The 15,834-nt window shown below is 32.2% G+C and overlaps 1 protein-coding gene across 1 annotated transcript; it reads right to left on the bottom strand.

Annotated features, from left to right (window-relative positions):
- Positions 1-2,390: 2,390 nt before the first annotated feature.
- On the bottom strand, positions 2,391-3,107 carry LOC114309625 (ribosome-inactivating protein charybdin-like). The gene has a single exon (XM_028255412.2). It carries the CDS (start codon positions 3,105-3,107, stop codon positions 2,391-2,393), a length of 717 nt encoding a protein of 238 aa, XP_028111213.2.
- Between the last annotated feature and the right edge of the window lie 12,727 nt (positions 3,108-15,834).

Below are 15,834 nucleotides of genomic sequence, written 5' to 3'. Positions count from 1 at the left end.
CGAACAAATTTACAGGTATCTTAGGGACATCAAACATAAATTTCAAAAATACCATAGGGTTAGGCAAGAAAAACAAAGCAAACGAATTTTTGCAACAGGGGCCGCACGTGCGGCTGTCATCCCCGCACGTGCGGCCATCACTCCCGCACGTGCGGCGATCTGCAGAGATTGCAGTTCGAAAATTCAGCAAAAATCCAATTTGTTGAAGAGTCTTCTTAAGGCTCAAATAGGTCCTTTAATTGATGAAGTATGGTTCAAAATCATGTACATAGACATCATAACATATATCAATCTTAACATAACTTGAATCTTTGATCTTTAAAATATGAACATGACCCACAATACTTCTAATTTCTTACACATACACACAAACATAAGCAACCATATATCCACATAGATGGGTTCAAGTTTGATAATTGAAGAATTAAGATGAAATTCTCACTCAACACAACACCAAATCAATTCAACACAAAAGGTAACAATTCCATTAATCATTTAGCACAAGAATATAGAGAAATTCCTTCTTTATTCAAAGAGAGAGGTCTTACCTTGAATTAAATTCGCCACAACCCTCCAAATTGTCCCAATTCCTTCCTTGAAAGACTTCTCCTTTTTCTTCTCCCTACTTCCCTCTTTCTAACCCTTACAAGAGATATTTGGTTTTGAGGCTCATAAGTCCCATGGCTAAGGCATACATATGTTTATATATATAAAAATTAAATAAGACAAAACCTAATCAGTTTAATCATTCATAATTGAAATTTCACAAAAATACTCATCATGACTTAAAAATTATGCTAATCCTAAATGTAAAATCAATTCCGGATTATCAAGCCTCTAAGGCTCTCAATTTTTTATATGAACTTCTCAATCGTAACAGATATGTTTTCTTATTAAACTTATATGAATTTTATAATCGTAAGGTTCACTTACTTAAACTTAATCCCACATGGAATTCCACAATAAGTATTTAAATGCACAAAATAAGGAACTGGCAATATACCAGGAACAGATACGAGGGTTGGGTTATTACACTGCCAAAGAATATTACCTTGGTCGCCAACATCAGAAAATCGATGAATCAGACTAGGAATATCCAACTCTCTATCGTGGACCAAGGATAGAGACTCGTGAATTGTGAGCCAACACATCCGTCCCAAAGCTTGGATGTGGCCGAAACGAGGCTGAGGTATGATTTCCTCATCGCGCTGGGATTCTATAAGTGCCTGAAATTCTTCAATTGTCAGGCATATCTCTTGTCCCCCGAAGCTAAAGACGTGTGGAATCGGGTTTCAGCATCTAGCCGTGACATGAAGGAACGGAAAACAAAGTGGAGAATGGCTCAACGAAAAAAGTGCATTTATGCTGAAACCTCGAAAATTCATCTTTTCCAAGCCATCTAAAGTTATAATCCAATCCGAGAGCTTTTCGGCAAAAAATGGCTCCATTTGTGAAGAATTTGCAGCTGAAATGAAAAAACTATGAAGTTCAACCATTTGTAGAAGATAAGGCAGTGAGTGGAAGCTAGGTGCCAACAATCTAGAGGTTCTTCACTTTGGTGGCCGATAGGCCACTGCCAATGGCCGGCAAGCCACATTGGTGGCCGATAGCCTTTCTCCTTTGACCGGCACCCTTCCTCTCAGATATGCCGTCCATCCTTGTGCTAAACATTGTTGGAAGCATGTGTTTTTTTTTTTGCTCTCTGTGTGTTTTAAGGTCTTTTTTTAAGTCCTTTTGATTTTATCAAGCTTTTTGAGTTGTATTTGAGTTTTTTTGTTTATCGAGTTGTTTTTGTGTTGCTTATCGAGTTGTATATCGCATTTTGTATTTTGGTTGTTGGTTGGTTCGTTACCCGATTAAGCGTTTTGTTTTAATCAAACACTCTTGGCCATTTCAATTCCCTGTCCATTTCATGCATATATGGTGCTCATGATGCAAAAAAATGACAACACATTTTTTCATAAAACTGTCGATTTTATTTTGATCATGGCTTTTTACAAAAGTGGAGTACAAGTTTTAAACCAAAACAGAACTTCCTAAAGCCATACATGTGCTAATGCTATAAAACAAAAGAAACTGAGCAAAAATACAAAAGTCAGCGCTGGTCGCCTCAGGCTCGAGAAGCCCTCTTCGTTCTCTTCCTCTAAGGAGAGGACTCAGGGGCAGTGTCTCCGTCAGCGTCGCTGTCTGAATTTGTCCCAGAATCATCGCCGGAATCATCGCCGCTCTCTGGTTTAGAGCCTGACTCAGCATCACCTCCACTCTAAGATCTCGAGTCACCATCATATCCACCCTCGGAGGACTCAGACTGTGGAATCACTGCCTCCCTGGAGTCACTAGTCTCAGCATCATTGTCACTCAACACTGGCTCTAAAGGGCTCCTCTAATTCCTAGACACTTCTGAGCAAGATGCCAAGTGCGGCAACCGCGTCTAGAGTGGACGCGATATTCATATCACTAGGTTGCAAAAGTTTAAAGAAAGCAGTGTGATCAGCATCGACTTTCAGTAATTTGGTAGAGAGGAGCCCCCAGTTATGCACTAGTGTCAGCATCCAATCAGGAGGTGGTGAAGAACTGTTGTTACTGAATGTGGCAGCAAGAAGGTCAGAGATACGGGTGAATCTAATTGATTCGCAAATCATTTGAATTACAATGATCAGTGACGTCGCGCGATTTGCAGAGGAGATCGTGGAGGTAGCCAGACCATTTACGGCATTAGCGAGTGCGATCCGGCCAAGGGCTATGTTGTTCATACCTTTCCCGGAAACATGTTCCAGGACATTGTAGTTGCCATCGTAACCCAAGAACGTGGATCCGGGAATTAGATGTTGAGAAGTAAGAGAAGTATGCCCGAACTCCAACCACTCAGAATTCTCCATTTGGTAGCCGTCCAAGTAAAGGTTGTCCCGTCGAATCCTCAACTTAATCCAATGATTGTTGGTTCGCAGTATGATGTCGAACCATCGAGTGGGTGGATCCTGCTGAGTGGGAAGTACAGGAATATTGTGTGAAAATGTCTCTCCCAATTCAACACGTAAGTCCTTAATGAAGTCCCTGTAAGCTCCACTACCTCTTTCAACGTTGAACTCTTTTGTGAATTCTGCCATTAACTGAACTCAATCCTGCCAATGACAATAATAATCAATTAATATAAAAACATAAAACACTTACAGTCAAAGAGACTTATACAAAAAATAAAATAACCATAGCCAAAACCCAAAAAAAAAAAAAAAAAAACTTAAAAGCATTGGACACAAAACAAAAAGTTACAACATTAAAGAAAAGTTCATATATAAACCATGAAACTAAAATCTCAAAAAAGAACACAACATTAAATAGCATATCCAAAAGTCAATATTAAGAAGTTCATACATAAACCATGGATGTTTTTTTTTAATTAAAATTTATAAACTTGCATGCACTACTGTTCAAGAATTACCAAAAAGAAAAATAGAATTTATACCCAAAAAAATATTTAATTGTAGGTTGAATTAAGTCTTGAAAACTCATCACCAAACAAATTTTCTAATTTCACATGTCACATCAAACTTTCAAAACCTAATTCAACACTCTATTCAAAAATCATAACCAAACAAATTTTCTACACTTAAATCATTTTTTACACACAATTATATGACATTTAATGTAATATTCATTCTTTATTTTACACATGTGATTCATTGATTAGATAATTATATTTTTATTTACCAACAACATTAAAATGAGATGGAATTAAGTATAATGATTATTCCTTAAACTCCTATATAAAATGGTCATTCTTTTATAATGACAAATGATAATTTTATTTAGGGCTTGTTTGGAAACTTAGTTATTTTAGTTAATTTTTTTAACTATTTTAATATATTTATTAAAGTCATATATAGGATGATAGTTGATTTTTTTTTTTAATTGATTTGATGATTGTGAGGAAAAAAAAAAAATTGAATGTGACATATTATTATTATTAACTATTTTAGCCTCAAATCCACATCCTAAACTCCCCCTTACAGTATATTTTCTATTATTTCATTTCAAACATTACTTAAAATCCTTTGTAATATAATAGTGCAATCAATTCATTATTACAACTCATAAGTCTTCACCTTTTGTTAAAACAATTTCATTTGAAAAATTCACCAATTTATTTTATTTAACTTGTGATTTATAAAATAATAAAAGAAATGTAATTTTACTTAACTTTTTTAGTTAAACTATGTAGGTTTCATTTTGAATTTGGAAGAACCGAAACTATAACCTTTAGGGGATCAGATGTCTTGGTTCAAGGATTTAAACTGTAGACTTGGATTCCAACTGTAGACTTGGAATTTCTGAAATTAAAAAATAAATGGGGAGGAGGTAACTGTTTTTAAGTTTTTTTTAAAAAAACTATATAAATATAAAAATACTTCTCGCGTAAAGTAGAGTTGTTTTTAACTGTCTATCAAAACACATTACCTTCTACCATGCAGAGGTGGAATGGTTTGAGAGACACAACCTCCACCGAATCTTTCAGTCTTGGACTTCGTACCTGTCGGATTATATGAAGAAGAAGTTAGTCATTTTTCGTTATTCTATAATGCGTCAATGTTGGTTCACATTCACATTTGAAGTTTTAAATTTGACTTATTTACATTTACATTCATTGTTTTTTGCCGTTTTAAATACTTTACTCACATATATGGTAAAAAAAAGTGTTAAGAGTGCAAATTTAGTGGTGAATGCTATACACTAAAAAAATTATTACATTTTTTACATAATATTTACATATAATATAAGTCTTGTAGCGTGTGGTTTCTACCCTCATCATATAAATATTGTATAAATTAGCATTGTTCCAGATTTGAGTCCATACCGTAGATGTTAAAAAAAAAAAAATTAATAGGCTTAATTTTTTTTTTAATAAAAAAATTTGATATTAAAATTATATTACAATATAAGCACATCCAAAAAAATTTATTAAATAAAAAAAAAATGTTTTTTGGCAAAAAAAAAAAAAAAAAAAACTCTTACAAAATTAAAAATTAATAACTATGTGATTCAATTGTTGGTTGCATTTGTTCTTTTAAATGTATATTTTTATTTTAAAAAATAAAAGTAAATAATGAGTTTGTCTGATGGATAGGCCGACTAACAAGTGAAGCCGAGTCCTATCTAAAAAATAAAAAAAACAATTGAAGCCGAGTAGATCCAAGTCAGCATTTTGAATTGATGAGTTGGTCTAAGACTGGGCTAGACAGAAGGCATAGTGCCTAGATGGAATGAGGATAGATGAGACACAATTATATGACATTTAATGTAATATTCATTTTTTTATTTTACACATGTGTTTCATTGATTAGATAATTATATTTCTATCTATCAGCAACATTAAAATGAGATGGAATTAAGTATAATGATTATTCCTTAAACTCTTATATAGAATGGCCATTCTTTTATAATGACAAATGATAATTTTATTTAGGGCTTGTTTGGAAACTTAGTTATTTTAGTTAATTTTTTTAACTATTTTAATATATTTATTAAAGTCATATATAGGATGATAGTTGATTTTTTTTTTTTAAATTGATTTGATGATTGTGAGGGAGAAAAAAAAAATTGAATGTGACATATTATTATTATTAACTATTTTAGCCTCAAATCCACATCCTAAACTCCCCCTTACAGTATATTTTCTATTATTTCATTTCAAACATTACTTAAAATCCTTTGTAATATAATAGTGCAATCAATTCATTATTACAACTCATAAGTCTTCACCTTTTGTTAAAACAATTTCATTTGAAAAATTCACCAATTTATTTTATTTAACTTGTGATTTATAAAATAATAAAAGAAATGTAATTTTACTTAATTTTTTTAGTTAAACTATGTAGGTTTCATTTTGAATTTGGAAGAACCGAAACTATAACCTTTAGGGGATCAGATGTCTTGGTTCAAGGATTCAAACTGTAGACTTGGATTCCAACTGTAGACTTGGAATTTCTGAAATTAAAAAATAAATGGGGAGGAGGTAACTGTTTTTAAGTTTTTTTTAAAAAAACTATATAAATATAAAAATACTTCTCGCGTAAAGTAGAGTTGTTTTTAACTGTCTATCAAAACACATTACCTTCTACCATGCAGAGGTGGAATGGTTTGAGAGACACAACCTCCACCGAATCTTTCAGTCTTGGACTTCGTACCTGTCGGATTATATGAAGAAGAAGTTAGTCATTTTTCGTTATTCTATAATGCGTCAATGTTGGTTCACATTCACATTTGAAGTGTTTAAATTTGACTTATTCACATTTACATTCATTGTTTTTTGCCGTTTTAAATACTTTACTCACATATATGGTAAAAAAAAGTGTTAAGAGTGCAAATTTAGTGGTGAATGCTATACACTAAAAAAATTATTACATTTTTTACATAATATTTACATATAATATAAGTCTTGTAGCGTGTGGTTTCTACCCTCATCATATAAATATTGTATAAATTAGCATTGTTCCAGATTTGAGTCCATACCGTAGATGTTAAAAAAAAAATTAATAGGCTTTATTTTTTTTTTAATAAAAAAATTTGATATTAAAATTATATTACAATATAAGCACATCCAAAAAAATTTATTAAATAAAAAAAAAAAATTTTGGCAAAAAAAAAAAATAAAAATAACTGTTACAAAATTAAAAATTAATAACTATGTGATTCAATTGTTGGTTGCATTTGTTCTTTTAAATGTATATTTTTATTTTAAAAAATAAAAGTAAATAATGAGTTTGTCTGATGGATAGGCCGACTAACAAGTGAAGCCGAGTCCTATCTAAAAAATAAAAAAAACAATTGAAGCCGAGTAGATCCAAGTCAGCATTTTGAATTGATGAGTTGGTCTAAGACTGGGCTAGACAGAAGGCATAGTGCCTAGATGGAATGAGGATAGATGAGACACAATTATATGACATTTAATGTAATATTTATTTTTTTATTTTACACATGTGATTCATTGATTAGATAATTATATTTCTATCTATCAGCAACATTAAAATGAGATGGAATTAAGTATAATGATTATTCCTTAAACTCTTATATAGAATGGCCATTCTTTTATAATGACAAATGACAATTTTATTTAGGGCTTGTTTGGAAACTTAGTTATTTTAGTTAATTTTTTTAACTATTTTAATATATTTATTAAAGTCATATATAGGATAATAGTTGATTTTTTTTTTTAATTGATTTGATGATTGTGAGGAAAAAAAAAAAATTTGAATGTGACATATTATTATTATTAACTATTTTAGCCTCAAATCCACATCCTAAACTCCCCCTTACAGTATAGTTTCTATTATTTCATTTCAAACATTACTTAAAATCCTTTGTAATATAATAGTGCAATCAATTCATTATTACAACTCATAAGTCTTCACCTTTTGTTAAAACAATTTCATTTGAAAAATTCACCAATTTATTTTATTTAACTTGTGATTTATAAAATAATAAAAGAAATGTAATTTTACTTAATTTTTTTAGTTAAACTATGTAGGTTTCATTTTGAATTTGGAAGAACCGAAACTATAACCTTTAGGGGATCAGATGTCTTGGTTCAAGGATTCAAACTGTAGACTTGGATTCCAACTGTAGACTTGGAATTTCTGAAATTAAAAAATAAATGGGGAGGAGGTAACTGTTTTTAAGTTTTTTTTAAAAAAACTATATAAATAGAAAAATACTTCTCGCGTCAAGTAGAGTTGTTTTTAACTGTCTATCAAAACACATTACCTTCTACCATGCAGAGGTGGAATGGTTTGAGAGACACAACCTCCACCGAATCTTTCAGTCTTGGACTTCGTACCTGTCGGATTATATGAAGAAGAAGTTAGTCATTTTTCGTTATTCTATAATGCGTCAATGTTGGTTCACATTCACATTTGAAGTGTTTAAATTTGACTTATTCACATTTACATTCATTGTTTTTTGCCGTTTTAAATACTTTACTCACATATATGGTAAAAAAAAGTGTTAAGAGTGCAAATTTAGTGGTGAATGCTATACACTAAAAAAATTATTACATTTTTTACATAATATTTACATATAATACAAGTCTTGTAGCGTGTGGTTTCTACCCTCATCATATAAATATTGTATAAATTAGCATTGTTCCAGATTTGAGTCCATACCGTAGATGTTAAAAAAAAAAAAATTAATAGGCTTAATTTTTTTTTTAATAAAAAAATTTGATATTAAAATTATATTACAATATAAGCACATCCAAAAAAATTTATTAAATAAAAAAAAAATGTTTTTTGGCAAAAAATAAAAATAAAAATAACTGGTACAAAATTAAAAATTAATAACTATGTGATTCAATTGTTGGTTGCATTTGTTCTTTTAAATGTATATTTTTATTTTAAAAAATAAAAGTAAATAATGAGTTTGTCTGATGGATAGGCCGACTAACAAGTGAAGCCGAGTCCTATCTAAAAAATAAAAAAAAAACAATTGAAGCCGAGTAGATCCAAGTCAGCATTTTGAATTGATGAGTTGGTCTAAGACTGGGCTAGACAGAAGGCATAGTGCCTAGATGGAATGAGGATAGATGAGACACAATTATATGACATTTAATGTAATATTCATTTTTTTATTTTACACATGTGATTCATTGATTAGATAATTATATTTCTATCTATCAGCAACATTAAAATGAGATGGAATTAAGTATAATGATTATTCTTTAAACTCTTATATAGAATGGCCATTCTTTTATAATGACAAATGATAATTTTATTTAGGGCTTGTTTGGAAACTTAGTTATTTTAGTTAATTTTTTTAACTATTTTAATATATTTATTAAAGTCATATATAGGATGATAGTTGATTTTTTTTTTTAATTGATTTGATGATTGTGAGGAAAAAAAAAAAAAATTGAATGTGACATATTATTATTATTAACTATTTTAGCCTCAAATCCACATCCTAAACTCCCCCTTACAGTATATTTTCTATTATTTCATTTCAAACATTACTTAAAATCCTTTGTAATATAATAGTGCAATCAATTCATTATTACAACTCATAAGTCTTCACCTTTTGTTAAAACAATTTCATTTGAAAAATTCACCAATTTATTTTATTTAACTTGTGATTTATAAAATAATAAAAGAAATGTAATTTTACTTAACTTTTTTAGTTAAACTATGTAGGTTTCATTTTGAATTTGGAAGAACCGAAACTATAACCTTTAGGGGATCAGATGTCTTGGTTCAAGGATTCAAACTGTAGACTTGGATTCCAACTGTAGACTTGGAATTTCTGAAATTAAAAAATAAATGGGGAGGAGGTAACTGTTTTTAAGTTTTTTTTAAAAAAACTATATAAATATAAAAATACTTCTCGCGTAAAGTAGAGTTGTTTTTAACTGTCTATCAAAACACATTACCTTCTACCATGCAGAGGTGGAATGGTTTGAGAGACACAACCTCCACCGAATCTTTCAGTCTTGGACTTCGTACCTGTCGGATTATATGAAGAAGAAGTTAGTCATTTTTCGTTATTCTATAATGCGTCAATGTTGGTTCACATTCACATTTGAAGTGTTTAAATTTGACTTATTCACATTTACATTCATTGTTTTTTGCCGTTTTAAATACTTTACTCACATATATGGTAAAAAAAAGTGTTAAGAGTGCAAATTTAGTGGTGAATGCTATACACTAAAAAAATTATTACATTTTTTACATAATATTTACATATAATATAAGTCTTGTAGCGTGTGGTTTCTACCCTCATCATATAAATATTGTATAAATTAGCATTGTTCCAGATTTGAGTCCATACCGTAGATGTTAAAAAAAAAAAATTAATAGGCTTAATTTTTTTTTAATAAAAAAATTTGATATTAAAATTATATTACAATATAAGCACATCCAAAAAAATTTATTAAATAAAAAAAAAATGTTTTTTGGCAAAAAAAAAATTAAAAATAACTGTTACAAAATTAAAAATTAATAACTATGTGATTCAATTGTTGGTTGCATTTGTTCTTTTAAATGTATATTTTTATTTTAAAAAATAAAAGTAAATAATGAGTTTGTCTGATGGATAGGCCGACTAACAAGTGAAGCCGAGTCCTATCTAAAAAATAAAAAAAAACAATTGAAGCCGAGTAGATCCAAGTCAGCATTTTGAATTGATGAGTTGGTCTAAGACTGGGCTAGACAGAAGGCATAGTGCCTAGATGGAATGAGGATAGATGAGACACAATTATATGACATTTAATGTAATATTCATTTTTTTATTTTACACATGTGATTCATTGATTAGATAATTATATTTCTATCTATCAGCAACATTAAAATGAGATGGAATTAAGTATAATGATTATTCCTTAAACTCTTATATAGAATGGCCATTCTTTTATAATGACAAATGATAATTTTATTTAGGGCTCGTTTGGAAACTTAATTATTTTAGTTAATTTTTTAAACTATTTTAATATATTTATTAAAGTTATATATAGGATGATAGCTATATATAGGATCATTATAGGGAAAATATATTTTTATCAAAATAACATGCCACTGAAAATATTATGCAACTGCAAAGGCAAAAGTTATTAGCACTAGCCTCTACAAGTTGGGTGAGCTTTTGTTTTGAAGATGAGAGATAATTGTCAATTTTCTCTTGTGAATCCGGAATATAAGCCCCGCGAATGCTTCCAGTAACATTATTAACACTACAAGGAAAAGTAGTTTTGGCGACAAAAACTAAATTTTCGTCGCTGAAAGTAGCACAATTGGCGACTAAAATGGAATTAGTAGCCAAAAGTGAAGACTTTTGGCGACTAAAAGAGTTTAGTAGCCAAATGTATAGTTATTGGCGACTAAAAACAGATTTAGTCGCCGAATGTATGGGTTTTAGCGACGAAAGGTTTTTTAGTAGTCAAAAGTGACGGTTTTTGGCGACTAAAAAACAGTTTGGTTGCCGATTCTACGTGTTTTGGCGACTAAAAACAGTTTGGTCGCTGAAAGTGAAGCTTTTTGGCTACTAAAAAAAATTTAGTAGCTAAAAACAGGCAATTGGCGACTAAAATTCAGTTTTAGTAGCCAAAAGGGGACGTTTTTGGCGACTAAAAACAGGTTTAGTCGCCAAAAATGCTACTTTCAGCCAGAACTTATTTTTTTAGCGACTAAAAAATATTTTAGTAGCCCAAAATTAAATTTTTGGCGACTAAATAATATATTTAATCGCCAAAAGTGGCTTCAATTTTTTTTAGTAAATAATTTATTTTTTACATAAATTATATTGCATAAAAATAATTATATTTATATATATAGTTTTATATTAATACGGGTCAATATAGTATATAAATAATATATATTGCATATGTATTCATGTGATGTTGTAATGGTATAGTGGAAGGAGTGTGTTGCTAAAGCTTTAGAAGGTAGAATGTTGGTGGTTCGAATCTCAGAAAAAGCAGAAAAGTTAACCCTAAACCCTAAACCCTAAACCCTAAATCTTAAACCCTAAACCCTAAAACCCTAAAATTCTAAACCCTAAACCCTAAATCTTAAACCCTAAATTCTAAACCTTAAACTCTAAGCCCTAAACTCTAAATCCTATGCCCTAAGCCCTAAATCCTAAAACCCTAAAACTTCAAACCCTAAAACCCTAAAACCATAAAACCCTAAACCCTAAACCCTGAAACCCTAAAACATCTAAAACTCTAAACCCTAAACCCTAAACCCCAAAACCCTAAATTCTAAACCCTAAATCCTAAAAACCCAAAATCCCAAACTCCAAAAACCCTAAAAATCCTAAACCCTTAACCCTAAAAACTCTAAGCCCTAAAATTCCTAAACCCTAAACCCTAAAAACCATAAAACTCTAAAAACCCTAAACCCCAAAAACCCAAAAAACCGTAAACCCTAAACCCTAAACCCTAAACCCCAAATCCTAGACCCTAAAAACCCCAAACCCAAAACTCTAAAACCCTAATCCCTAAAAACCCTAAACCCTAAAAACCCTAAACTCAAAACCGTAAACACCCTAAACCCTAAATCCTAAGCCCTAAGCCCTATGCCCTAAACCCTAAGCCCTGAGCCCTAAACCCTAAGCCCTGAGCCCTAAATCCTAATCCCTAAACCCAAAATCCTAAGCCATCAACTCTAAACCCTAACTACTAAGCCCTCAACTCTAAATCCTAAAACCCTGAATCCTGAACCCCAAACCCTAAAACCCAAAACCCTAAACCCAAGACACGAAAACCCCAAACCCCAAATCCTAAATCGTAAACCCAAAATCCTAAAACCCAAAACCATAAAACCCAAAACCCTAAATTCCAAAACCCTAAACCCTAAACCCTAAAACCCAAAACCCTAAACCCAAAATCCTAAAACTCAAAACCCTAAACACAAAACCCTAAACCCTAAAGCCCAAAACCCAAAACCCTAAATTGTAAACCCTAAACCCTAAATCCTAAACCCTAAACCCTTACCTCTAAACCCTAAACCCTAAACCCCTAAACCTCTAAACTCGAACCCTTAAACCCTAAACCCTAAACACTAAATCCTAAATCCTAAACCCCAAATTCTAAACCCCAAACCCTAAACTCTAAATCCTAAACCCTAAACCCTAAACATTAAACCCTAAATCCTAAACCCCTTAAAACCCCTAAACCCTAAATCCTAAATCCTGAATCCCTTAAACCCTAAACCCTAAACCTTAAACTCTCTAAACCCAAAACACTAAACACTAAATCCTAAATCCTAAACTCCCTAAATCCTAAACCTTAAACCGTAAATCCTGAACCCCAAAAACTGTAAATCCTTAACCATAAACCCTAAACCTAAACCCTAAACTCTAAAATCCTAAAACCCTAAACCCTAAAAATACTAAAACCCTAACCTATAAACCCTAAACTCTAAACCCTAAACCCTAAATCCTAAATCCTAAATCCTATACCCCCTCAACCCCCTAAACCCTAAACCTTAAATCGTAAGTCCCACACCCTAAAAACCCAAAACCCTAAACCCAAAATCATAAACCCTAAACCCTAAATCCTAAACCCTAAATCTGAAACCCTAAACCCTAAACTCTAAAAACCATAAAAACACTAAACCCTAAACACTAACCAATAAAACCCTAAAAACCCAAAACCCTAAAAACCACAAACCCTAAACCCTAAAAACCCCAAACCCTAAACCCTAAACCCCAAACCCCAAACTCAAAATCCTAAACCCTAAATCCTAAACGCAAAAAATCTAAAACCCTAAATCCTAAACACTAAACCTAAAACCGAAACCCTATAACCCTAAATCCTAAACCCTAAAACCCCTAAAACCCTAAACCCTAAACCCTAAAAACCCTAAACCCAAAACCCTTAAATCCTAAACACCATAAACCCTAAACTCTAAACCCTAAACCCCTAAACCCTAAAATCCTAAAACACTAAACCCCAAACCCTAAACCCTAAACCCTAAACCCTAAAACCCTAAATCCAAAACCCTAAATCCTAAATCCTAAATCTAAAAAACCCTTAAAACCCTAAACCCCAAACCCTAAACCCTAAAAATTGTAAACCCTAAACCCTAAATCCTAAAAACCCTAAAAACTAAAAACCCTAAACCCTAAACTCTAAACCCTAAATCTTAAACCCTAAACCCTAAAACCCTAAAATGCTAAACCATAAATCCCAAACCCTAAAAACCAAAAACCCTAAACCCAAAATCCTAAACCCTAAACCCTAAATCCTAAACCCTAAATCTTAAACCCTAAACCCTAAACTCTAAAAACCATAAAAACACTAAATCCAAAACACTAAACCCTAAAAACCCTAAAAACCAAAAACCCTAAAAACCCCAAACCCTAGACCGTAAAAACCCAAAACCCTAAACCTTACACCCTAAACTCCAAATCCTAAACCCTAAATCCTAAACCCTAAAATCCTAAAACCCTAAACCCTAAACCCTAAACCTAAAACCAAAACACTATAACCCTAAATCCTAAACCCTAAAATCCTAAAACCCTTAACCCTAAAACCCCTAAAACCCTAAACCCTAAACCCTAAAATCCCTAAACCCTAAACCCCTAAATCCTAAACACCATAAACCCTAAACTCTAAACCCTAAACCCCTAAATCCTAAAACCCTAAAACACTAAACCCCAAACCCTAAATCCTAAACCCTAAAACCCTAATCCAAAACCCTAAACCCTAAATCCTAAATCTTAAAAACCTTTAAAACCCTAAACCCCAAACCCTAAACCCTAAAAACGGTAAACCCTAAACCCTAAATCCTAAAAATCGTAAAAACTATAAACCCTAAACCCAAAATTCTAAACCGCAAATCTTAAACCCTAAACCCTAAAACCCTAAAATGCTAAACCATAAATCCTAAAATCCTAAACCCTAAACCCTAAACCATAAAATTCTAAACCCTAAATCCCAAAACCATAAATCCAAAACCCTAAACTCTAAACCTCAAACTCTAAGCCCTAAACTCTAAACCCTAAGCCCTAAGCCCTAAAACCCTAAAACCCTAAAACCCCAAACCCTAAAACCCTAAAACCCTAAAACCCCTAAACTCTAAACCCTAAACCCAAAAACCCTAAATCCTAAACCCTAAACCCTAAAAACCCAAAATCCCAAACTCCAAAAACCGTAAAAATCCTAAACCCTTACCCCTAAAAACCCTAAAAACCCTAAACCCTAAAAATCCTAAACCCTAAACCCTGAAAACCACAAAACTCTAAAAACCCCAAACCCTAAAAACCCAAAAGACCCTAAACCATAAACCCTAAACCCCAAATCCTAAACCCTAAAAACACCAAACCCTAAACTCTAAACCCTAAGCCCTAAAAACCCTAAACTCAAAACCGTAAACCCCCTAAACCCTAAATCCTAAACCCTAAACCTCAAATCCTAAATCCTAAAACCTAACCCCTAAACCCTAAGCCCTGAGCCCTAAACCCTAAGCCCTGAGCCCTAAACCATAAGCCCAAAACCCTAAACCGTAACTGCTAAGCCCTAAACACTAAATCCTAAAACCTTGAATCCTGAACCCCAAACCCTAAAACCCAAAACCCTAAACCCAAGACACGAAAACCCCAAACCCCAAATCCTAAATCCTAAACCCAAAACCCTAAAACCAAAAACCCTAAATTCCAAAACCCTAAACCCTAAACCCTAAACCCTAAAACCCAAAACCCTAAATCCAAAATCCTAAAACCCAAAACCCTAAACCCAAAACTCCAAACCCTAAAACCTAAAATCCTAAACCCTAAATCGTAAACCCTAAACCCTAAATCCTAAACCCTAAACCTTTACCTCTAAACCCTAAACCCTAAACCCCTAAACCTCTAAACTCTTACCCATAAACCCTAAACACTAAATCCTAAACCCAAAACCCTAAACCCCAAATTCTAAACCCTAAACCCTAAACTCTAAATCCTAAACCCTAAACCCTAAACCTTAAACCCTAAATCCTAAACCTTAAACCAGTTAAACCCCCCAAACCCTAAATCCTAAACCCTAAATCCCAAATTCGGAACCCCTTAAACCCTAAACCCTAAACCTTAAACCCTAAACCCTAAACCTTAAACTCTCTAAGCCCAAAACCCTAAACACTAAATCCTAAATCCTAGACTCCCTAAACCCTAAACCTTAAACCGTAAATCCTAAACCCCAAAAACCGTAAATCCTAAACCATAAACCCTAAACCTAAACCCTAAACTCTAAAATCCTAAAACCCTAAAACCCTAAACCCTAAACCCTAAAAATACTAAAACCCAAACCCCTAAACCCTAAACCCTAAATCCAAAACCCTAAACGCTTAAAAAATCCTAAACCCTAAACCC

Source organism: Camellia sinensis, chromosome 7 (genome assembly GCF_055761805.1).
Source record: "Camellia sinensis isolate YWXY chromosome 7, ASM5576180v1, whole genome shotgun sequence".
NCBI lineage: Eukaryota > Viridiplantae > Streptophyta > Magnoliopsida > Ericales > Theaceae > Camellia > Camellia sinensis.
This window is presented reverse-complemented; position numbering and strand designations above follow the sequence as displayed.

Coding starts and splice junctions, on each gene's coding strand:
- LOC114309625 (XM_028255412.2), bottom strand. CDS start 3,107: ATGGCAGAATTCACAAAAGAGTTCAACGTTGAAAGAGGTAGTGGAGCT.